This window comes from Anguilla rostrata, chromosome 4 (genome assembly GCF_018555375.3).
Source record: "Anguilla rostrata isolate EN2019 chromosome 4, ASM1855537v3, whole genome shotgun sequence".
NCBI lineage: Eukaryota > Metazoa > Chordata > Actinopteri > Anguilliformes > Anguillidae > Anguilla > Anguilla rostrata.
Genome location: NC_057936.1, coordinates 50,736,351 through 50,761,694, shown reverse-complemented (window position 1 = coordinate 50,761,694; position 25,344 = coordinate 50,736,351). Strand labels below are relative to the sequence as shown.

The following is a 25,344-nucleotide window of genomic DNA, read 5'->3' as shown; positions in this document are numbered from 1 at the left end:
CTCTGTATGTACACAAGCACAAGTGTTCCTTTGATCTGTTGCTCAGAGACCTCTTGGATTATCTGAGAGCTGGATCACTGGATCAATAAGGAAAAACAGAACAGACATTTGATTTGTTCTACAGTGGCTTGTGAAATAATCTGCGTAGGTTGTGTCACTAGGCTGGAGGAAGACTGAATCCTCACGTTGTATTTTCATCTCTGACTCTACTGCCTGAATGGACTCAGCAGCCAGTAAGGATTACAGGACTCATGTGTCCTCTGAGTGCAAGAGACATGCAGGACTTGTCCTGTCACATGCATCAGTGAATCTTACACAATCATACAGTATGTTAGTGTTAGGTTTGATCTTTGAGACCTGCCTTTTCTCAGACAAGGAAAATAATTTGGATCATGTCAGGGATTTTCAATATTTTTTAAACATTGTAACAAAGTAATCAAATTTTTAAAAAATGAATTCTGCTTTTGAAGATTGGCAGCTTACTTTCTTTTCCTCATACAATAATGATGACCCAGTCACAGGGATCATGTTCCACACAGTATTGTCTGCTTTACAAGTGCACTCACTTCACAGCAAATTTGCAATTACAATGTATATAATGTATACATGAGGGACATTTATTTGAATCCCATTACATCTCTATATCTTAAATACAGGTAAAATATAAGAACAAAGTGCTATACTATACAGTATATGCAATTAAAATGCATTAAAAAATTTCTATATGGTTTTCTTTTTTTTTTAAAGAATACAATTCCCTCTTGAGACTAAGTCAAACATTGCAGGAAAGGGGTTATAGTAACAGTAACTGTTGAGGTCCACACACTGTGTCCATACTACAATGGTCTTGTTGTTGTTGTCTGTTTTTTTGTGATACTTTGCACTGTTTGTCTTATTTCATTGTAATTTCATGGATTTTGTTCAACCAGTTTTACCTCATAGCCTTAGGACTGCACGGTCATCAAAATCCTTTGAAAATAAACTATTACTTTTACAGCACATTTTATCTGATTACATCACCAGTAAACTGTACTTCCTGAGGAAGAATAAACATCTTCCTAACGAAAAGCGATGAGGCACAATAGTTAAGGAGCTGGACTTTGGTTCCAAACTGGGGCACTGCCGTTGTACCCCTGAGCAAGGTGCATAACCTCAGTTGCTTCAATAAATATACGGCTGTATAAACGGATTGTATGTCAAAATGTAAAAAACTCTGTGTAAGTTGCTCTGAATTAGAGTGCCCGCCAAATGCCAGAATGTAATGCAGAGCAACATCTGTAACACACAGGATGCCAGGTCCAATCATGGAATATGGAAGTTGTCATCAATCCCCAGTTGTGCAGTTATCTGTCCACTGTCCCAGTGTGGATTTACAGTGCCGTATAAGCCCTGCATTGTACACACGCTCCCTGCCCTTCTGCACAACTCTCTGTCAGGCCACTAATTGTGCCTCTTTCATCCTTTGTTGTGGAGCACACTTCTGGGTCAGGGCTCAAAGAGGGGAGGTACGTGTGTGTGGAGACAGGAGGGGGTTTTTTTAGGGTGATGAGCATCGGGCACGTGTGTCGCACAATGCACCGCCCCTCCCAGATTAAGAGTCACACAATGAGAAGGTTCCGTAATTACAGTGCAAACACCCTGGGTACTGGGGAGGGCCGGCACTGCTCTGTTTGCAGCTGTGCTTGGAGCACCCATTTACTGTAAGCGGAGGAGGTGCGGAGGAGAGGAGGCCCGTGGTGCTGCCCCTCCATATGTCTCCCCTCCCCCTCCACAAACAAGGAGGAGGATGAGGGGGAGATAGATGGGCATGCATCTCAACTGTTATATTCGGTAATACACAAGCAGTAACTGTGGTAAAGAAAAGTTCCGTTTGCAACAAGGCGCAATTTGTAAGATAAATTTTTTCAATTTGACGCAGCAAATCCAACGGTAGTGTTCAACAAGCTCTTCAAAGCCCCTGCTGTGCAATATATTCATACAGTAATTACCGAAAATGCCAATTATGTGGAGTTTTAACACACAGACTTATTAAAATTCCAGCATTTAAGGAGCAGAAGACGAAGAAGAGTGAAACGGACACAAAGAGTGGGATAAAGGATAAAGTGTAGCTCCAGGGATGGCTAGAGCTGTGAAAGAGTTAAAGACTAGAAATCTGGGTGGGGTGTTGGGCAGCATTAGTTAACTGCACAGAGGAACAGAACTATTCAGATGCCCCCCACAGGCCTTGAGCTGCTCAGGAAAGGGGCCCAATTTACAGTATGAGTGGGTGATTAGGCAGCAGAAGAAAGGGGCCCAAAGCCTTAAGGCCTTTAGATGGACAGAGACACAAGTGCTCGGTGTTAGCAGGTGACAGCGTCACTCAGTGCTCACAAACAATCCGAATTATATGTATTCATCACCTACAGACATTGTATTACCACAAAAAGCAGCAGCTTTGCCTCCATGGAGCTCGAAAACCATGAGAAAAACCAGGCCTAGCCTAACCTTTGACCTCTAATCTCTGATTGTGGCTTCAGATCCAGCTTCGTGGCGGACTGTGATCATCTTGTTCCCTTGCCTCGGGTTCGCTCATCTCTCAGCAGCCATCAGAAGCGATGTGTCTCACTCAGAGCGTGGCAGTCCAGAGTCCGTCAGGAGCCGCTGTCAGAGATGTATTATTCATAACGTGCCCGCTGACCATGACATCACCCTTAAAGCCCCGCCTACATCATAAACCAGCGGGTCAGCGGGAGTGCGCCCACAGACAGATAATTATGCACTGCTAATGTCTGCTTTCACTCACTTCACATAGTCATGCAATACCTAGGCTAATGTGAAACGTTTCATCGATTTTGCATAAAGCTAGGTTTTGATGCGTGGGTGCATTGCTGAAGGATCCCGCTTGAAGAGAATATCAGTAGACGCACCTATTCTCCTCTTCATTTAGCCAACCTAAAGCACCCTCTGTCAACTTTTTTCAGGGCATGAGTCCATCTGCTTTTTGGAAGGGCTTGTTCCTCTGTTCCTCCCCTCTCTGTGCTGTAGTTTGGGTGAGGTGCAGCCAGCCTGCGGAGGAGAAGTAGTTTTTTTCTCTCCGCAGAGCAGGGGGCAGTGAGTCGGAGCGAGGATCCTTGAGCTGATCAATTATTCATTGAGTCGCTGGGTCCAGCGAGGGGCTCTGTGGGGAGTGACTCCACTCACAGCTCAATACCAGGATGCTACACTGGGCCGCAGACATTACCAGAGTTAATAAAGCTCATTATCTCTGCAGATGCTCTGCGGACTGCTTTCCCATGTAGCCAACCCCAACACACACAGACACACACACATACATACACACACGTGCACTTCACATGTTCTCACAGTAAGATCTTTAACGTTTAAGCCATGCATGTGCAGACTCAGTTTGTCACAGCACCATTCTGAGGTGATTTTGGCTACAGCCTCACATCTCTCTTCAGTAACAGTGTGAAGTGTGCCATCAGGTGACAACAAGTGACTGAGATTCTCATGGTGCGTTATTATGGGAATATTCCCGTTCATAAGAAATGAAAAAATTGCCACAATAAGTTGTTTTACGTGTGTCAAACTATTCCATGGTGCTGAGATTTGTGCTTTGTGATTTGTGGGTGTGTCAAAGTTTGAAATCAGTTCACCAGTCTTTTTAATCTGTGCCCAGCCATTTAAAAGCCATGGTTCCTAATAGTTAACATGCAAAGGAAGTCTCTACTTCTTTAACATCTTGGCTGAATTGGTTCAGACAATCAGCGGCTGCCCTTAAGACAACAACCTCAACAGCTCTTCCTCTGGGGAGGTAAAATGTGGCAGTCCAAACTGATGGCAATCTCTTAGGCTTCAGGGCACTTCTGAAACAACTGGGCATGCAGTACTTAACATGGCAGTGTAAGCTGCTTGGGAGCAATTATGCCTTTCATATGAGGTAATTGCCTTCAATGAATATGAAATGTTTGGCAGCTTCTTTAAAACTGAAAAGATCTTTGTGTTTTCCCTGACCTGAACAAAGCGCAGAGGTGTTGGCCCATTTCCATCTATTTAAAGGCAAAGGGAAGAGCTCTGAATTGGCCTGTGTTTATAGTAAACTGGTGTTACCTGGGATGGCACCATAGATGCCGTTGTTCTTCAATTTCACCATTTAGCAACATTGATTTTCAGGTAAATTGTTGTCATATTCTTAAATAGTATTCTTAAATAATCTTTACAAATTCTATAGCATAAACATTGTCTGATAAAAAATTCTTTTAGAGCCATTATAAAGGATCAAGCCTGGTGTTGTATTAATTGTGTAACACTGTACTCTATGCTGCAGTATGTTTGAGACCCCTCTATATACAAGACAGGAAAAAGTGATCAGTTATGGAGCATTATTTAGCTAGGGTAGGTTCTGTGAATTGAGTTTAACATTCAAGATTACTGGAGTCTTTCTAAAGAGCGAAAATGCAGCCTGTCAGGATTGTCACATATTTTATTTATTTTTGTCACATTACCCAATTAGGAAAATAGGTGCTTAAAATTGGCAAAATCAGAAAAAGTAACTGCTGGTAATTTTAATTTGAAAAGGAATTGGGGTGGAAAAATATGTTCAAAAAACAGTAGTTTAACTTCTCAGCAGGACTTGTTTTGTCAGAACTGGGTCTTTGTTAATGTTTGCTGTGTGTTATCCGTGTTACAAAGGGGGGCATATGGAGGGTTGTTATGCGCTTTCTTTACACAGACACATATTTGGAAAGGTCCCTGTGATTGATTGCGAGGGAGCATTTCATATTCAGTTGTCACTGAGCCCACTGGATGTGCGGCTTAGCATTACCATCAGGTTCTTTGTCCAGAGCCCTGCCTTTCAGACACACTGGTTCAATCCACTGTGATAGCCTCTCGCACCCAATCAGGGCTTAGTGGTCACAGTTTGGGGGTGAGTGGTGGGGGTCAGGCTTCATTTAGGACCTCAGTCACTTTCTAATGCATTGCTTTGATTTTTTTTACACCTCTGGGCTGCCACTCTCCAAAAGTTCTATAATCAGTGACAGAATTAAGGTTGCACACACACACATGCACACACGCGCGCGCGCACACACACACACACACACACACACACCTACACACACACACACACACACAAATACATACATACATACATAAAACTGCTTAAAGCCAAGTCTTATGTTACGTGTGATGCACATGACTACCACAAATTGAATAGCGTACCTTCATGTCAAACCCCAGCACAACACTAAAGAGAGCTGTGCTCCAATCGGTGCGCTCGTGTAAAAGCTCGAGGGCTGCTGTAAACCCATTTTGCTAATGAAGCCGATCCCTGCACAACAGGATACGGCCCCTTTGTTTTTCAATCACACAAAGAAGCAGGCTATCCGGCCTGCTTCAGAGGCAGAAACAAACAGCTCTCCTCAAACCTCAATTCCAAATCCTCCAGCACTGCATGTTTCAAAAGGCTGCATTATAGTCCCGGAGCGGACACGTGCGCTGTGGATCGCTAATGGCGGCGTGTCTGATTCCCTTCCATAGTTAAAGGAACGGACGACGCTTCACGTGAAAACCCAGACGATGTTTCATTACAAATTCCTGAAATGTCAATATTGTTTTGATGGTTGACAGGAATAGCGTCTGCAAAGACATAACGGTGCTGCTTCTCTGAAGGCCTCTGTGGCTGGTCAAGGCCACAGAGTGCCCAAGCCAGACCGAGGCCGGGCCATTACTCATGTTAATCGCGCCGGCGCGAGCTCAGAAACATGTCTACATTCTTTAACAGTGGAGAGAGGCCAAGAGGAACCCAGGGGTGCAGTACACTCAGAACCAGCCTGTCTGACCCAAGCCTGTGCTTTGGGACAGATACAGAAAGGGGACACGGGAGCTGCTGTAGCTATCTCAGCACATGAGCAAGAAAGACATCTTTTGAAGTGCTGTTTGTGCCTATGGATTTGCATTATCCACGAGTATACAGTATTATTGCTATTTAACAAGCAGTCCCACATTATTAAGATTCAGCCAGTGGAGAATCAATTGGCATGCTACTGTACTTTGTACATTTTAATAACTGAAGTCTGTTTAATTTTGCTTGTTAGGCTATGTCTCAAGTATAGTGACAAACATACAATATTTTTCCTCTGTTTTTCTCAAAATGCAGAATCAGCTGATACAATGACCTTGACAATAGTAGATAACGAGAACATTTTAAAGGCGAGATCTCTTAGGAGGATCAGTGAAACTTTACAAAGTGATGTAGTGTTATTAGTGAATTGAAACACAAAGTTCAGACAGAAACCTATATTGCAACTGAGGGAAATCTTTCAGATCACTGTTAACTTGTTTTTCCCCACATGACTAGATTTAGATATAGTGCAAATTATTAGATGTTCAAAGTTGAGTAGAAATTACTGTATTTTGATAGTCAATCTTCATTGAAACACCATTTTTATTATGTAACCACATATTTAATTATTTAAGAAAGATTAACTTGCTGCTGAAGTACAAAATTGATTTTAAAGGGAGTAAGTATGTACGGTAGTCTGTATTACTGCACCATCTACTGGTGGATATAATCACTGCAGTAATTAAAATGGGACAGATATCTTGATTATCATGATGATGTTAAAATATGGGTTCTGAGCTACAGATGCCATTTATGTGGTATAGCATTTCCTGTAGCGCTAAATGAATAGACAATCAGTTTGAACTCATAATTAGATTGCAAGTGCCTATCTAGTATATGATAGAACTTCACAGGCAGTCTGTTCACTCTTAATTCCTGAACAGGTCCAAAAATTAGAGCACCCTCTGTTGGTCTACCAGAAGCATAGTTGGACAAGAAGTAAATGAAGCAATTACATCTTCACATTAAACCAAGACCAGGGTGATGTCAAATCAAATGTCAAAATAGACATTAAATTTAGACAAGGAGGTCATAATAATTAAGTCAGAATAAATATGAGAAGTTTACCCATAAATATGTTAAAATTAAACTGCACGGCCTTTAGGTTGCCCGGAATAAATGGCTTACCTTGAATTTTAGTTAATCAGAGGTATTCTAAGACTGGTCTATGAGGCCCCCTTGTGGACCCTCAGGAGTAGAAGGGCCCATTCCTGACCTTGGCATAAGGACAGTAAAACCTTGGATCCAACTAGGGTCATCGCAATCAAGCAAAATATCTTTAGTAACTGCCCTGGACATGAACCTGCTGGTGGAAGGAGAGGGATGAGAGACTGAGGCAAGGAAGTAGATGTATGCATAAGGTCTAATTGGAGGATTATACGCAAGTACATTGTTTGCAGGTTTGGACTAGCTTGCAACAGTTCTCACAGTAGGTGACATTTGTAACTTCACTGTCCTCCTATATTTTATCTACAAGCATCACCAATATTTCTGATCTCCAACATATCATATAATAAGTGTCTATTAGAAGGAAACACCACCCTACATTGTAAATTTTAGCTGAAGTACATTTAATGGCAAGTACACAGCTTTGCTTGTCTACATTTAAGGATTACTTACATTTTGGATTATTGCCTTTTCTAGGATTTTTTCCCTCCAAAAGTGTATTTTATATTCCTTATTATGCGTGCTGAGAAATTTCAGATCAAAGTAAATTTCTACTTCTGAAGAAAAATCTTGAAAAGCTAGGTATTACATAGAATATTTGATACAAAATGAGGCTTATGCATTTGGATTTCATAATAGGGGTATTTCAGTGTATATTTTATGCAATTATCAATAACAATTAACAAACCTCTCCCCCACTACCCCTGCAAATATTTGAATGCCCTTCTAAGTGACTCTGGTAACCACTAGGTGGTACTGTGCCATTTCATATAACAATCTGGGGTTTTATTGACGAAGTAGATGAATTCTTTAGCAAATGATATGCCTTTTATCTGCCTCAGAAAATGATCGATGCATGTATCAAGATATAATTCAAAATATAGTCGACTGTCCCATAAATACTGTTTACATGTAAAATATTGGTCACTCGTAATAAATGTCTCAACTGAGCACAGTTAGCTTTTCTTTATGTAAAAGAGATCACATTCTCATAAAATAAATTTTTCCTTATAAAGTACAGAAAGATAGCAACAGACAACAACAAAACAGCAAAACTCGATTGGGATGCAGGCTGTAAGGGTCGGTCTTGTTACGTATTCAGAGAGAACTAACGACCCAACATTAATTGAATTAATTGAAAGCAGGGTAACACCTGCGAACAAAGAAAGATCTACTGATTTCATGCTTCAAGAGGTGGCTGGAATGCAGAGTCACTAAAAATCTTCCCCAAGTTTTCAACCTCACCCGTGAGTGATAGTTATGTCTTATTTTGAATTGTATTTTAACTGTTTATGCTTAATATCGGTGTTCCCCAGTCTTTGTGTTGTAACCTGCACAGTTTTTTTTTTTTTTTTGTTGATGTTGTTTTTAAATGACGGAGTTCGTTGATAATTTAACTAATCTGTTAAAGCCAATAAGCCATTATACAGCCATGTAGCCTACTTTGAAATTCCACTGAGAAAACGATTTAATTAGCCTCCAAACAAATGTATTATTATTATTACTATTATTATTAATAATAACGAAATTAGGTGTTTCATTTATTTATTGGTTTATTTATTTTTTCAGCCCCTTAACGCACGAAATGACGTCTTTTAGGCATGAACATTCCAGGAGAATAAAGGGGCTGAATAAGAATGTTTGGTAAGTAGATGCCATTGAATATTGAAAGTTAATAAACCTACAGGGGGAAAATGTATGTCCTTCCTGTTCCTGTTTGTCTTGTTCCCAGGGTGGATTTTTCCTCTGTGGAAGCAGACCCTTCCATTGTCAACCTGGGCCATGGATGTCCAGATATCCCTCCTCCAGCCTACCTCAAGGAGGGCTTGGCTCAGGCTGCAGGAGTGGACAGGCTGAACCAGTGCACAAGAGGATGTGTAATTTCTTTTTTTCTTTCTTTGTTGTTGTTTTACTTTATGCACTTAGTGCCACAATAGAATAATAATAAATCAAATATGAATTTGAACGAAGGCAGTACAGTGCATTGCAAAGTGTGTGTGCGTGCATGTGTGCGTGTGTGTAGCAGGTATGTGCTATTGTGGAAGTTGTGGCTTTGTAAAGCACTTCCGGATTTCTTGTTACTTGATGTGGGTAAACCACCATATTACTCCAGCTTACACGTGGATTGATCTGTTTTTGTAGATTCAGTGCAGACTGGTGTGGCTAATGGTGCTCCATTTTTCTTCAAATTATTATTCAAGATAACAGAGCAAAAATGGTGGTTTAATATTGGTTATTTAACCATTAAGTGTACAAATGCTGGTCATGTGTTAATTACAATTGTTTCAAAACAGGGTCATCCATCTCTAGTCAAGGCACTGTCACAAGTGTATGGGAAAGTATACAACAGAGACATTGACCCATTCAAAGAGATTTTGGTGACAGTAGGAGGTTTTGGCTCTTTATTCTGTACTATACAAGGTCTGGTAGAAGAAGGAGATGAGGTAAGGGTTTGTATCTGTGTTTACATTCTTTTTTTCTTTTTTTGAAGGCATTGCTAGAAGATTTCTTAGATGTGATTTTGGGGATTCTGATTTGTGTGTATATATATATATATATATATGTCAAACAAATCCTAAATTTCTTAGTATTCACACACTAGTGCAGCAGTGACAGAAAGATATGAAAACTAAATATGCAATAAAAAACAAAAATTTTTGTCCCTTTTTCTGTCCATTCAAAGGTTATAATTATTGAGCCCTTCTTTAATGCCTATGCGCACATGGTCCAAATGGCAGGAGCAAAGCCTGTGTTCATTTCCTTAAGGCCTGTAAGTTCAACCAATGTTTTGTAGAAGTCATATTTGCATGAAAATACAGGTCATGATGATGACAGCTTCTTAGTTGTTTCTATTTGCTATTTTTCGAAGCCTGAAAACAAGATGAGCATCACTAGTGCTGACTGGGTTCTGGATCCAGATGAGCTAGCATGTAAATTTACCCCAAAAACCAAGGCTATAATAATCAACACGCCAAACAATCCTGTTGGGAAGGTGAGTGTTCTGCATGTCGGCAAAGAATAATTGTTAGGCTTTATGTATTTAAAGGGACCTTTTGGGGAATCTTACCCATATCTTATCCATAATTAGACGACAAGATCTACACCAATTGTGTCCCTGTATGTCCAGTACAAAAATATTAGACAATATCTAAGGGCTGTATGCTAACTGTGCTATCACTCTGAATGGCTGCAGATGGAAGCAAAATTAGCTTTGCTAATTAATGATGAAAATACTCCTCCAGCATCTGCAAAAGCTGAGTTATTTGCACTTGCATTTTGTGTGTTTATAACAAAATAAAAACACAAAAACAAGATCTTGGTTGTTTTATAACCATGTATCCAACTAGGCACAGTGATTCGTAGCTGTGCAAAGGCGCTTGAAGCCTGAGTTTAGGGTTGCCAGGTATGTAGTACTATTGGCTGTGGTGGTAGTGGGGGTGCAAGTTTACAGTCAGGGACATGCATAACTGACAAATCTAATATTTAATTATTTTTAATATTCTAATATTTTTGTGCTGTATTTACTGTAACTATGGGTAAGTGAATTTCCCAAGAAGTTGGACTATCCTTTTAACTTAGTTTTGGGGTTCATGCTAGCATGATGTCTGTAATGCAGTGTCTTGTGAGTGTGCCTGTTCCTGTTCATCCTGTTATACTTGTATTTGTAATGTAAAAACATGTAATGTCATGCATTTGCGTATTTCATGCAATATTACTGAATTTTAAATTTGTTCAAGCACTACATATTTAGGATACTTTAATTGTAGTTGACACAACTCATAATTCCCAGTCCCCTAGCACCCCTCCAACAAAAAAGGGAATGCATTGTTTCTTTCTTTTTGCAGGCGTAGGCTGTCTTCTGTTGACTTACATTCCCTGCTAATGCCTTCAGATATTGTTCCCTTTTAAATAAGAACAGTCATTTTAGAATTGATTAGCATTTCTAGCCTCATTTTCCCCTGACCCCAACAGATTTTCACCAGAGAGGAGTTGCAGATGGTTGCTGCCTTGTGCACCAAGCATGACACGCTCTGCTTCAGTGATGAGGTCTACGAGTGGCTGGTGTACAAAGGCCACAAGCACATCAAGATAGGTATCTATTTAGCTATATTTAAGATGTGCAGAAAAATATTGTTATACAGTTTGTTACAGTGATAGCAATTGTCTGACCTGTAGCTGTGGCCTGTAGTTCAACCGTGTCTCTCACAGCTACTCTCCCTGGTATGTGGGATAGAACCATCACCATAGGCAGCGCTGGGAAGACCTTCAGCGTGACTGGATGGAAGGTGAGAGCCAACGGTTCGTACTGTTCTTCACCGGAGGAACTCCTTTCCTCCCAAGAGTGGCATCCAATAGGATGCCTTTGGTCAGTCACATTGTTGGCTATGCCCTGGTATAAGTGATGAAAGTAATGGATGAAATTGCCTTCTGATCATAGGAGAGCAGGATTGCTGCACTGCTATAGAATGTTTTTTGCATCTAGCTGACTAGTACTTTCCAAGCTATATAAAATGGATCCCATATTGCGTACCTGACATAATTTCCCAGTAGAATTAGCTACTTTATGCTAGTCATTAAATTTACCGTGCTCAGTATAGTTATCTTGTGTATCTTATAAAGCTTAATGCTGAAACGTCTGTTTCGCTATTGCTTATTTAAGATTTTGCTGTGCAAAGCCTTCTTTCTTTCCTTCATTACTCAAGTCTAAGCACAGTATTATTTGGTTTTATGTATAATATACACATTGTACCTCAGTTTTTTATGTATAATACACTTTGAACCATGGATATTTATGTGAAATATACCCTTTTACCTTGGTTCTTTATGTCTTATATACACTGTCTGCATTGTACTCAGCAGAACAACATTAACATCTTTCCTTTTTTTAATGTCTCTATTTGTTTTATTTTTATTTAATATTATTTTAAGCTTGGGTGGTCCATTGGCCCAGAACATTTGGTAAAACATCTTCAGACAGTCATGAAGTATACATCTTTTTCCTGTCCAACTCCTTTACAGGTAAACCCGTAACAATCCATTGCAGTACTCTCCAAGAGGGTCTAGGACAGAGGCTCTGAAACTCAGTCCTGGGGTGTAACTGTGTAGGCTAGTTTTCATTTTTGTTAACCTATTGATTCGGTCTTTAATTTGATCAGTTAAAACATTTTTTACCTCTCTTTGTGTAACCGTTTGCTGTATAGCACAATGTGAATATGAGACTTATTTTTCATGGAATGCATAGCTATTTGGCTTAAAATAATCGCTCTAAACACGAATAGTGTAATAAAAAACAACTTGTTAAAATTCTGGGATTGCAATTGTGGTTAGATTGAAAACTAGCATAACGCAGTGGTAACTGAGTACTGAGCTTGAGAACCACTGGTCTAGGATATGCTTATATGAATGAATGAATCATAAGGGAACTCTCATTTTTAAAGCATTTTCCCCCTAATTTTGAGTAGCCAAAAAAAAATTGGTCAGAACCCTTTGTGTTCTGTGTGCCTTTATGTAATGAAAGTGGCAATAGTTAAATGTTTTTTTTATGCCTTTTGAGTAGCCCCTCTAATCCCTTCAGATCAAAAATATTTACAACAGTAGAGAGCTTTGCGACTCTCCGTTCCAGCCTGCGGTGAGACGTTTTTTGAGAAGAGGGCAAGGCGCAGGAAGGTTGCCCTTGTCCCAAAGCTAAAGGGCCTAATTATGTCTGCCGCGCAGGAAGCCTTAGCTCAAGCGCTCCTGTGGAACAGCAGCCGCATGGGCCGCCCGGACTGCTACTTCGCCTCGCTGGCTGCGGAGCTGGAGGAGAAGAGGGACTGCATGGCAGCCATGCTCCGGTCGGCCGGCATGTCCCCCGTCATTCCCGAGGGAGGTTACTTCATCATGGCAGACGTCACGGCCCTCAGTGAGTTTTCTAGATCTTTATCTCAACCGAAACATCCTTAATTATGACTTGCAAATAAATGCAAACTTTTTTTCCCCTCCTCAAACAGCTTGGTGAATTAATTTTGCTTTGTGCTAGTGAATTAAAAGGTGCAAACTTTCATCTTAACCTCAATGTGATCCTTTTTTTTGGGGGGGGGGCAGCATTGTATTATTGATTATGTAAATATTACCATTGTGAAACCCTCTTGCAGATCATCATTCTCAATAGTATTCACATTGCATGGCCAGGAAATCTCATGAACACACTGATTTCTTTCCTGATTGCTCAGCATACTGTGGCTTTGCTGATATTCATTTATATGGCTTTAATGATGTTTCTTATTTTATTAATTCTTAAGATTTATTTGTTTTTGCCCTGTTTTAATTTCCACTATGCATTTATTGTGCAATCTTATATCCATGTGTTTTTGCTCTTTTGTTTGTTTTTATTCTTCTCAAATTTGAAGCACTTTGCATTTCATTTAATGTAGCCTTTGAAAGGTGTTATACAAATGTTTAATTGTATTTTCACACCACATACAAAATGTGGCGGTGGGAAGAATCTGAGCTCAGTGTCTGTGTCACTGTTAGGGATCTGCTTCACTCTGAATTAGCTATCTGCACTCCTAATTGGTGATGGTGAATAATAAACTCATGCCTAAATCATTAGTGCTCATATAGATGGTCTAAGCATCCAAGTGCCTTAAATGATCTTGTTGGTTTCTAAAAAGACATTCTCTTCTAAGTGCTCTTCTTACAATATTTGTTTATCAACAATAACTCTTAAAAACATTGTGGTGTGGCTTATATAGGCTATGTTCATGTTATCCAGCTAATGTAAGCTTAAACCTGAAGTTTTGCTGGACACCATTGCCTTAGTCACAAGGTGCCTCAAACTCAATTTTGTGAAATCGAAAATCCTGGGTTTATCCCTAAACATCAACAAACTAATCAGGTTAACTTAGCCAAGTGCTCTTTGTGAAAGGGGTCTTTAAAACTTTGAATACTTTGCTGGCCATTTCACCATCTAGTGGTCAAATGTTATTAATGCAGAGACTTACCTGTGAGACAGGGAGAGTACATTTATTGCTAGAGCTACGCGTTCCTTACGCAGCTGAAAAGAGTAGCAATCAATGTTAGTAATGGAATAGGCTGACAACTTCATGGTGGGTTCATCACATAGCTATAAAACTATCTATAATGAACCCCATCATTCACTTTTTCTTTGTAGGAGCCACATGTCAATTTATCATCAACTGCTATCAAGTGCAGGAAACCTGCAATGTATATAGGTTTAAAAAATGTATTTAGCGTGTAATTAAAATATAAACTTTTACAATTTTTTGTACAGAGGAACTAAAACTTGATTTTTTTGCAGACAAAGATCTGTCTCACATGGGAGATGATGGGCCATATGACTACAAGTTTGTGAAATGGATGATCCAGGAAAAGGTGCTACATTAATTTTCCTTGTTCCTAGTAACCAAAGGCAAGAAAGAAATTCACAATTATGAGAGGATAGGGGCTTTCTCTGCTATAATTTGGTACTGTTACATATTTTCACTTATCTATATATGTTTACACTGAGACAATTAACAATAACATTTTTCTTTTTCTAGAAACTGTTTGCTATTCCAGTGACGGGTTTCTGTGGGGAGGATTCTAAGAAGCGATTTGAGAAGTACCTTCGCTTTTGCTTCATAAAGGTAACTTGATTTGGTGTCTCCTTAAATTAGTGAGGCAGTAGTATGTGTTGCAAATGGAAGACCCCCCCCCCCCCTCTTTCCACCACCAGACATCTTTCACCCGCAGTCAGATTTTTGGGTCTCTGTTTGAGTGGGGTTGTGTGGATCCACCTGTGTGATGAGCGGATGGAAAGCCAGACTGAGCTGTTCACAGGGACCTCAGGATAGAGGATTCTGGGGTTATGAGTCTAGCGATGCAGGAGGAAGTGTTAGCATATAATTTAGTTATATTCCAGTGATGTGGAGCAGTCAGTCGTTGTGTTGTGCTTCTTGAATTCACAATTCTTATTGTTTTTAAAAAAAATTATTTTTACTGAAACTGTTCTTCAGTAGATTAAAGGATGCCCCAGTTCCTCTCCTAGGAAGCCGTTTAATTTTGACGTTTGATCAGGCAAATTATTTCAATAAATGTGTGAGCGTGTGTGAGCGTATGTTTCACAGAGGTCCAGGGTCCACTTCAGCTGCCATTTTGTTTTTATGTTTCTTGGAGTCCAGCTATGGGCTAACAGGATATTGTAACAGTCTCAGGAATATTGTATGACCTACATCATACCATTAATCAGGGCATATTTGTTGTATTGTACAGTGTATTTTGACACAATTTTACTCGTGTTTAAACGCGTGTGACCGACTTCACAGCATTCACTCTACACAGCTGCATGCTTCTAAATGAACCATTGCTCTCTAAATCCTTATTCTGTAGTGTGTAAATTGTAAGTACACTGATTACGTTATCGAATTGTGCAGTTGAGGTATTTCATATTGCACTGACATTGTGCTTTCTTTCTGCAGCGAGATAGCACTTTGGATGCAGCAGAGGTTATACTGAGTAGCTGGAACAAAGACTCTTAATGCAGTAACAAGTGCAACACTCCGTCCCTGCTTCCAAGGTTACATCTACTTAGTCGGAACGCTAAGCATATTATTTGACAAAACATTCTTGCAATGTGTACCACAAAATGGAACCTGCTCCAGATTTGCCATTTAAGTAAAAGAAAATGATATTCCATCCACAGACCTTTTGCCGTCCTTTTGATGTCTTTTGTGGACCCTTTGTATGGCATGCATCAAACATACTTAAAAATGAAAATAAAAAGAAAGTCGAAAGTGAAGTAATGTGTGTTGGGATTAAAATAAATAAAAGTAAAAGAAAAAAATTTATTTATTATTGATATGGCGGCATGGTGGGAGGGAGGCATGTCTTTGGTCATGCTGTATACCACTGTGTAGTGTTATGTATGGCCAGCTAGGAAGCTGATGCATAGAATAAATATTGAGGTCAAAGGTAACAGGTTTTCCCCCATGTGATTGTTATGTTATATCTGTTCAAAATATTTAAATAAAGTGAGCGGTTTTGGGTTGTCAAACTCTATGACTGTATAGTCCTCATTTGAGGTTTTAAGAGCACATCATATTTGGGATATACAGAGCATACACCTGTCTGCTACAAAAAGTCATGTTAAGTCTGAGGTGATCACAGTGTTCATGCATAATAAAAATGCTAAAGTAGTCTTACAACTGCAAATTGTATTTGGAACAGTGTAACAGGGGTACTGTACAATTGTTACAACAAAAAATAACTGCAGAAATCATTAATATCTGATTTATTTACAAGACAAAACTCAAGAACATACTGTGCATGAATGTTTATACCAGCAACCAGTTAGGAAGGTCATGTTTTTTCCTGTTTATTGCCAAAAATGATGTGTGCAAGATTGGATGAGTTGTGGTTTCATCATGTTTTAAAAACACTTATTTTGTCTGTTGTTATTTGAAATCTTCATCTGCCAATCTTGAATTTCTGCAGGCTTTATTATTTCCACTCGTATATTGATGTTCAATCTATGCTACATATTTTAAAAAATTTTATTAATTTTTTCACGGTCCGATTCCCCCTCCCCCCCCCCAGTACACAGACAAAGATATAGATGTTTTTATTTCCCAAAAAATGCACTTACGAAAAAATCTGTACCCTCAATGGCAACTGCACATGTGTGAGGAGCAAGGACTTATGAGCTTTTCGAGCATTTTACCAAGGCCTCATTCCAATTGCTTATTTTATCTGTCCTTGCTTCCTTTTCTAGTATGGAACGTCAAACAGGACAAAAATACTTGAAATGGACATCTAGAATCACACATTGTCAACATTGTTGTTTGCGTGTTCTCAAAGCGTTGACAATGCATGATTCTAGATGTCCATTTCAAGTATTTTGTCCTGTTTGATGTTCCATACACAAGGTAAGGGAGCAAGGACAGATAAAATAAATGCTTGGAATGACCCAAGGGGGCAGCTTTTGGTTCTCAACCTCAGCACCGGATGTAATATTGTCATCTGCTGATATCTGTGTTTTTCACTCTAAAAGTCAGTTTCCTTTGGCTCATTGTTTTGTGAACTGCAAATTAACAATACTTCATTCTTACTTGATGTTTAACCTCTTGCACTAATGTAAAATAAGAATTCAGCTTTGTATTTTATTTTTACACACAAAGACATTAATTTTTTATTATTTATATTAGCCTTTGTCATATTTTTGCGCCCTTGTTGGAGATCTCTGTGTAATGCGCTGGGATAGGTTTGAAGTCGAAACTCTTCTAAGGTGCGTTTTGGCAGAAAGTACTGAGAAAATGTATAGCTAATATGCCATGGAAATTAAAAATATTTTTATTGAAACTGAACAGCATTTTGACATGTCATGTTTGCATTATTTATTTGTAATAATTGCTTGATTAATGACCATCTGTTTATATCCATGTTTTATTTATATCCACTCTGGAATGTGGGACCACATGTTATCTGCTGAGAGTTGAATTAACACTGTTGGGCTTGAATTAACAATGGGCATTTTGTGTACATAGTTCATTACCTCACTGCACTTAATGTGTGAGCAAACTACATAAAACAAGAAGACACTTTCCATTTGCTTATATTAGTTATTTAGATGTTGTCCGTCTCTTGTGCAATCAAAGCCACATTGTCTCTTCGGTACGGCCTTGCTCCTGGAGAACAGTGCAGCTTCAGCAGTTCTGCCCTGAGATGGCTGGTCTGGCGGAGCTGCGGAGCTGCGGAGGGCCTGGGGTCTGCGCCTGACTGCAGCAGAACTCTGCAGTCAGCATGGGCTGATCAAAAATTCAGAGCAGGAGCAGCTTCAGAGGGGGAGAGATGTCCCTGTGACTGCAGGTCTGACGTCACTGCCCCCAACCTTCTGCCAAAAAGCTGCAAATATGACCAACCACGTCCATTGTAACAATGTTCAGAACTAACGTTACTTTGTCCACACTGCCTCCGGTACTGAACACAAGTGAAGTGTTCACATTGGAAATGTGTGAAAATTAAATGGCTGCTAGATAAGAGGAAGAAATTTGTAAGGAAGTAGATGGATCACAATCAGGGCTACAATTCATTTACAGTGTGATAATTGCATTGGGGCTAATCGTGGGCAGGCTGGATCCTGTCTCCTGAACCATGCACTGGGGACGAAAAAGCCAGGACAGATGGGAATCTCTTACTGTATGCAAAACCAATGTGAATGAATGAATTCTAATACATTTTTAATAAGCTGAAAAAGGAGGATCATGTTTAATATTTTTCAGTAAATGCCAAAAATCTTGAATTTTGAATACATTTTGCAAATTTGAAAATATTCATAAAGGAACATACAAAGTGATTGATACACTAGTAATATATGATCTAGATTTTGATAATATATATATATATATATATTAGTCACTGTCCATTCAAATGTCCATACATGTCAATCAATCTTATATAACTTGTGTGAGACATAAATATTAGTGCAGTCTGAGTACATGGGCCTCCAGGCTTGGCATGACTGACCACTCACTGAACCTAATAAAAGTTTCACTCCTCTAATCAATAACCAGCTCGAGCCTGTGCAGTGTCTATGAGTCTTATCCTGAGGCCTATGGCAAAGATAACTGCATGACTTGGCAGTTTTGCGGCCAGATTTACTCTCCGTGTAGTGCTGCCCTATATCAGCCTGTTCAGCAGTGCTTTCGGTTAACTGGAGGACAAACGTGAGGCAGATGATCTATAACATTCCTGGCAAATGTTATGAATGCAGAAACTACGGTATTGGCAGAGAGGGCTGAAAAGGTTGCATGAGGCTCCAGAGTGACCCATTCACATTTCTGTCCTGCAGTACATTAAGAGAGAGCAGCTATGGCCCCCAAATGTAAGGAGGTAGATATATTGACCCACTTCTGTTCTTGGAACCAACTCCATTTCCACGAGAAAGCAGTGTACATAATTGCATCTTACATTCATATAATATTCTTGCATTAAAACTGCCAAGAGCTTAATAGAAACGTACGATTCATAAAAAAACATGTGCTTTATTATTGCATGCACCACCAACAAGAACCTTTTGTGATGTTGTTATTGTTAATGGTGTACAATCAAAACTCGTAATGCAATACATACATCTATCTTAAATTTAAACCAATACAAAATAAATAGTGTGCAGTCATGGAAATCAAAAGCAGCCTGTAAGATGCACCAAAAGATTTTGATGACTACTTGATTGGAGAGGAAGTGAAGCGTCAGCTTTTTGAAGGAGCCCAGGATCATCAACACCGGGTGATGAAGAGCACACTATACAGAACTCTTTCAGCAAGGTGAATATGACGATGCACATTCATTCGTATTCTGCACTATGCTCAGATGCACTCCGCTGATAAATGCTGCTGTCGTCAGAAAACAACCTTACGGTGTCCTTTAACAATATTACTGAAAAGCACCACCCCCGCTCCCTGCCCCCCCCCCCCTCCCCGAGTGAAACCCATCATCTGAAGCGAAACACAGAGTTTATGGATCACAGAATTCCAAGCTGCAACTCAGCGCTTCCCAGTCTACCTTTCACTATTGCCTTGCACTTTAGCTTAAAAAATAAGCCATCATGGGCACCTGAGCATCATCATGTTGTATAGTTTAAACTATATTGTGGCAGGGCTCAATTTTTGATCAGGGCAATCTGAGGACCACTCCTATTGCTTCTTTCCACAGTAGGCATCTGAGCCTGGGAATTCACCCCATACCTAGAGAGCGAGGCAAGATCTGGAAAAGACTCAGCTGCAAAGCTGTTGTTTTGATTTGATTTATTTTACCTTTGTTGGTTTAATTTATTATGTTTACCTGGATCCCATGAGGGTGAAACAAGAAGCTTTTTTTTCATTAGTTTATTTTATATATTGGGTAAAAAAGCTCTTTCTCTCTTTCAAAATAAAAGACTGCTGAAAACCAGAATTCCCACTTTATCCCAGGGGTGTGTCACGGCATGTGACACATATGTTGTACACTTAATATTGAAAAATAAAAACGCAATTGTTAAAGAAAACTGCATGTACTGCATGTGGTAGAAAAATACATAAATTGAGAGATCACGTGTACTGGTTCTCTTGCTAAATTGTATCAGTCTCTAGTGTGCTCTGCTGTCTGAGAGCATTGTTCTCCAAACAAATTCAATAGGCTGCTTGTACTCTCATTTTTAGAGGATCCCGGTAACAAGCGGCCCAATCATAACACGAAGGTCAGTGGTGTGGGCATGCTTCACTGAGTGGCCCCCTCTGAGAGTGATTTAAATGGCTGCTTCTGGCCTCTCCTTCACCGCCGCCCCTTCTCATCCATTAAAACAAACAAAGGCGACTCTCTCCTGGCAGTTTGCTGAAATTACATCTGCACGGCTTTGACTCTTCTTTTTCCGTGGCTGATCCTGTACCACATACAGTCTGCACAGCAACCATGACACACACACAAACACACACACATACACACACACACACACATGCATATCTGTGCATGTACCTGTAGACACACACACACACACACACACACACACACACGCACACACATACACCTACATATCTGTGCATGTACATGTAGACACACAAAAACACACACATGTGCATATCTGTGTATGTACATACAGACACACATACTCACACATACTTGCCAAAAATGCATGCACAGGCATGCCTGTATATCTATAAATGTACACGCACACATTAGAACACATGCACATCTACATGCACTCATACATAAATTCACACACACATGCACACACATACAGTTCATGCATATCTTGAGTTAAAACAGGCATACACATATATGCACACAGACTTCAACTTGTATGCGCAGCCACAACCCAGTGTCCCAGTTAGAATGGTTTGTGACATACTATAGGTGGCTGCCAAAAATGTATGCTGTCTTTCTGTAATATTTCAACTAGGAACAGTGATCAGGACTAAATATGAGTATAAATTCTAACTAGATGAGTTAATGTTGAATCTCCCTGTATTCAATTATTACTATTATTATTATTTTAATTGCACGATTGGTTTCATTGGGGTTATTTAATATAAATAAATAAATCTAGATTGATAATCTACTCCAACTAAAATATATATATTTTTCTAATATTATCAGGTTTAAATGTCAAGTCATGCAAATGAACTGCAATAGCTTTCAATTTATTTGCAAAAAAAAAAAAACCTTTAATTTATATTTAAATTCATTTTTTTATGGATATTTCCAAATATTGTTCAAACACATTTCCTCATGGGAATTCAGTAACGAAATGCAAATACAGCACATATTGCCCACTCCTGCTTATTACCAGTTAATTGCTGTATTACCATATGGTTTGGGTGTAAATGTAAGCTTACTATTATATTGTTGATTCATCAGAAAACAGTCCAAACAAATAGATACAGCTGTCAGGCTGTACTTGCCCCAGGTTAACTCATATCCACTAAACTGTTTATCTACAAATACAACACTGGCATCCTTAAATGTAGACCTGCTGGAAATAAAAACACATTTTGTAGCTGCCAGTTCTCCCAGTAGTCGAGCAGAACTCAACTAGGGGTCTAAAAGCACACGGAGAAAGTCAACACATGCAAGACCAAGCATTTTGGAATTCGTAGTCTGACATGGGAACTGGTTGTTCATGCAATGTGAAAGCAGGCAATCCGTTGCTGCTGAAATGGACTATCGTTTATATATGTTAATAGAGAAATAACAGCAGTACTATTTCACTTGAACAAGATAATTGTGATAAATCCACAGACTACGATCTGAAAGACTACAAGTCCCGTTTGGCCACAGTCATGTGGTCCCCCTTCTAGCCAGCCATCCGCAATCTCATTCACTGAGTAGCCGGGGTTCGGTGACAACAACAGCCTACCTCCTCCTCCTGCTGTCGTGTGTGAGTATACGACGGATCATTGAGAATTTGTGCGTCCGGTGATTTCTCATTCTTCTGAAAATGCATTGAATTTATGTTATGTATATTGTTTTAAATGTTGAAACAATTAGACATTTCCTCGACTTGTCAGTGTACTGTCAGGTTATTTTTCCCGTTATCGCTATTCATGTAGCTCACATGCTAGCTATCTAGCTTGCTTAGTCGTCACAAATAATGGTGTTATGGCTAAGTAGTGCTATTCTAAGTGAGCTGCTCAATATTTTAGTTGGCAAATGTGATTTAAAAGAAATCAAACAGAATTGGCGAATCACCTAGCCATGGAATAAGGCTGGCATCGGCTGGTCACATTGGATATCTTGCTAACGCTTGCGTTTAAATCACTGACATTTCGAAATAGCAAAAAAAAAAAAAAAAAAAGATTAAAGGCAAATTCAGGTGAATGATAATTCGAATGAATCTAGCTACATGGCATGCCACACTGACATGTGTTTTGTTGTAGAAACGCGTTTAATTGTCTTCTCATTGTTACATCCCTGGGTCAGGATTCGGCGTTGCTGTTGGGACAGAATCAAGCTACAGTGAGGACTTCATGCGGTGACAAGTAACAAAGAGCTATCAAATCGATCACCATCGGAAAACGGCAGACAAGCAAAAGGATGATTCGCTTAATCATTTGTCAGGAAGATATCTGCGAAAATGTGATGGATGTGACTGCTCGATAACACACAAGCTGTGTTATTTTGCGTTTTTATCGTTAGCCTATTGTCGGAAAACAAAAATGTATAGGCTATTTAAGGTATGGATTATTCAAACATAGACATGGGGCTACTGTTTTTTATGTCGGCAATAACTATAGAAAAGAACGTCGTTACGTATTGGCCTTTGTGTTGTTATCTATTGTATTGCGAAGAAGAATAAACAAAGATCCAGCCTTCTCATCAGATGAAACGCAGAGGATCAGTCTGTAAAATAAAAAAAGGCTTCGCTGCAAACAGCAATGCAGATAAATCATGTTCGTAGCCATAGTGGCCCACACCTTTTCGTTCCATCCTCTAACAGGGCTGTTTAGGCTGTTTAGTCATTTTAGCTTTCAGCCTTGATACAGTGTATGCTTATGTGGCTGTAACCATTCAGTCTGTGTTTAGTGGCTAGAAATATACATTTTAAGACTTATACCAGTTTTACAATGGCTTCACCTGGTAGTGAGGAAACTGGGAGTGACTTATCAGAATCCCTTGAAGTACATGAGTTCCAAAGTCAGTATGAGGAGCCCGGGAATTATTTCAAATCTAAAAGTTTACCAATCCTTAATGGTTCTTGTCAGTTGGGCAGTGAGACTTTGGAACCAAGATTGGTCAACACAACACAAACAACCTTAAATGCTGAGCGGAGCTCTATGCTCAGTGATCTTCCACCGAAAATTGACTTAAGCCAGCAAGATTCTCCAACAAGGACTGACTTCTCACCCTCCATGTCCAGCATGGTTGGGCTGAGCAGCTCCGTGAGGACAGATGTTAACAATGCTAAGAGCAAAAAAATAGGCTTTTCCCTTTCAAAATTCATCCACTTTCCTGCTAGGAAGTACATTCGAGTGATCCTCGCTGACTCTCGCTGTTTTTTATTTTGTATGTGCTACTTGACTTTCATTCAGTCACTGATGGTGTCTGGCTACTTGAGCAGTGTCATCACCACCATAGAGAAGAGATATAGTCTCAGGAGCTCTGAGTCAGGACTGCTGGTCAGCTGCTTTGACATTGGCAGCCTTCTGGTGGTGGTCTTCATCAGCTATTTTGGGGGTCGCGGACAGAGGCCACGGTGGTTGGCAGTTGGCGGGGTCTTCATCGCTGTGGGAGCGGCCCTGTTCTCCTTACCTCATTTCATTTCCCCTCCTTACCAAATTCAAGAGGTCAACTCCTCCACGGGCAACGAGGGCCTGTGTATGAATGGCAATGGGAGCCGGGATACCCCATATGTGTCCTCCTGCCCCAGAGACCAGGAGGGCAACGAGCACTCGGTGTATGTGGCACTGTTCATCTGTGCCCAGATCCTAGTTGGGATGGGGTCCACCCCCATCTATACGCTCGGACCAACCTACCTGGATGACAACGTCAAAAAAGAGAACGCGTCATTGTACCTTGGTAAGGAACCTTTGTGTTTTCATTTTCTTGCATGCTTCTTTTTTGCGCTAAATTAAAAAGAAGTACTGTTTTACGTTGAGGTCAAGCAGGCGGGAGGAGGTGGGGGTTGGTAGGGTGAAGGGTACAGCAAATGCTGTGTTGGAACATTGGCTATTGAATTTTGTGTGTGGATTTGATGAGCAAGTGTTTTCGTCAGCAAAGTCCTGTTTTCAAATTGACAATGCAGCAAGTATGTCAAATGCTTTTTTTTTTTGGTGGGTGAGCCCTGACTTTTGGAAATGATCACTTGGTGATTTAGAAAGGGGATGTAATTTTTCTATTTAACCAAAATATCTTCATAAGTACAATTTGTTTTGCATGTGGAATAGCTTGTTCTTGGCCCCTTTTTTCATTTTTTCCATTTAGGATGGACTGGGACCCACACTAACCTTATCATCATGTCTCTTTAAATTTGCCTTGTCTTATCACCTAAGATTCAATCCTCAGGCCAGCTGGGCTCTTTAGTTTGCCTTTAGTGGCAGCTGTGCATGAAGTGCACTCTTCCAGTGCTGTAACTGTGCAGCTTAGCTTAGCTCAGCTCAGCTCAGCTACTGACTGGCAGCATGGGTTCTGAATTTTGGGGGAATGCTGCAGTGATGATGGAACAAGGCTACAAATACAGCAGTACATTTTGAATGGGAGCAAAAGAAAAAAGTAGGCCTAGATCATACTGATTGCCCGGAATGGTATTCTTGGGTTATACGCAACGGTTTCTCTCGATCGGGTACTTTCATTGATCTTGATTTTTCATTTCCTCTGTAAAAGGACGGGCTCACAGTGGATGTGATTTTCATTCCCGTTTCTCTGGGTCTGACCCGCTGTTCGTTGGGGTGCAGAGCACGGGACTGAAGGGCGCGCGGGCCGTACCCTCTTGGGACGGCAGGCCTTGCCAGCGTATTAGCGGCAATTAAACGCGGTGTGCAGTTTTCCGCCCCCGTCGAGCTGATGCAGCACATCCAGAGGTCATTCGCTGGCTGCTCGGCCGATTTAGGTAATCATTGTGCAAGAGACCGGCCCCAGCCGAAGGGCATTTGTGTGCCTCTGCAGCCCCCCCCCCCCCCCCCCAAAAAAAACCCCCACCCCAGCTCAGTTCCACGGGATTACTCTCCCTCTGGACTGTGGCTAAGAGCGCTATGGTCTTACGACAGAGCGGTAGAGTTTGTCCTTGGCTAAGGAGCGGGAGCCTGAGGGAGGGAGGGAGGGAGGGAGGGCTGAGCCGGAGTGATGAA

The 25,344-nt window shown here is 40.3% G+C and overlaps 2 protein-coding genes across 5 annotated transcripts in view; both read left to right on the top strand.

The window, feature by feature from the left end:
* Positions 1-8,152: 8,152 nt before the first annotated feature.
* LOC135253583 (kynurenine--oxoglutarate transaminase 3-like) lies at positions 8,153-16,082 on the top strand. Of its 3 annotated transcripts, none has more exons than XM_064333050.1 (13): positions 8,153-8,295; positions 8,618-8,692; positions 8,781-8,925; positions 9,343-9,492; positions 9,732-9,818; positions 9,918-10,040; positions 11,021-11,141; positions 11,225-11,334; positions 11,978-12,067; positions 12,764-12,950; positions 14,349-14,422; positions 14,590-14,651; positions 15,508-16,082. In XM_064333050.1, the coding sequence occupies exons 2-13, from the start codon at positions 8,634-8,636 to the stop codon at positions 15,542-15,544; spliced, it is 1,245 nt and encodes a 414-aa protein (XP_064189120.1). In that variant the 5' UTR covers positions 8,153-8,295; positions 8,618-8,633; the 3' UTR covers positions 15,545-16,082. The 3 variants fall into 3 exon arrangements, with proteins under 3 accessions (XP_064189120.1, XP_064189118.1, XP_064189119.1); XM_064333048.1 differs by having other exon boundaries at positions 8,155-8,295; positions 14,590-14,676; XM_064333049.1 differs by having other exon boundaries at positions 8,157-8,295; positions 11,258-11,334; positions 14,590-14,676.
* Positions 16,083-21,821: 5,739 nt separating this feature from the next.
* LOC135253582 (solute carrier organic anion transporter family member 5A1) overlaps positions 21,822-25,344 on the top strand; it is a 37,926-nt gene continuing 34,403 nt past the window's right edge. The window contains exons 1-2 of one of the 2 annotated variants that reach the window (XM_064333046.1): positions 21,822-21,938; positions 22,481-24,076. In XM_064333046.1, coding sequence (XP_064189116.1) covers positions 23,125-24,076 — 952 coding nt within the window. In that variant the 5' untranslated portion in view covers positions 21,822-21,938; positions 22,481-23,124. Of the gene's footprint in view, positions 21,968-22,480; positions 24,077-25,344 lie in introns of both variants that reach the window. The other variant, XM_064333047.1, reaches the window with a different exon arrangement.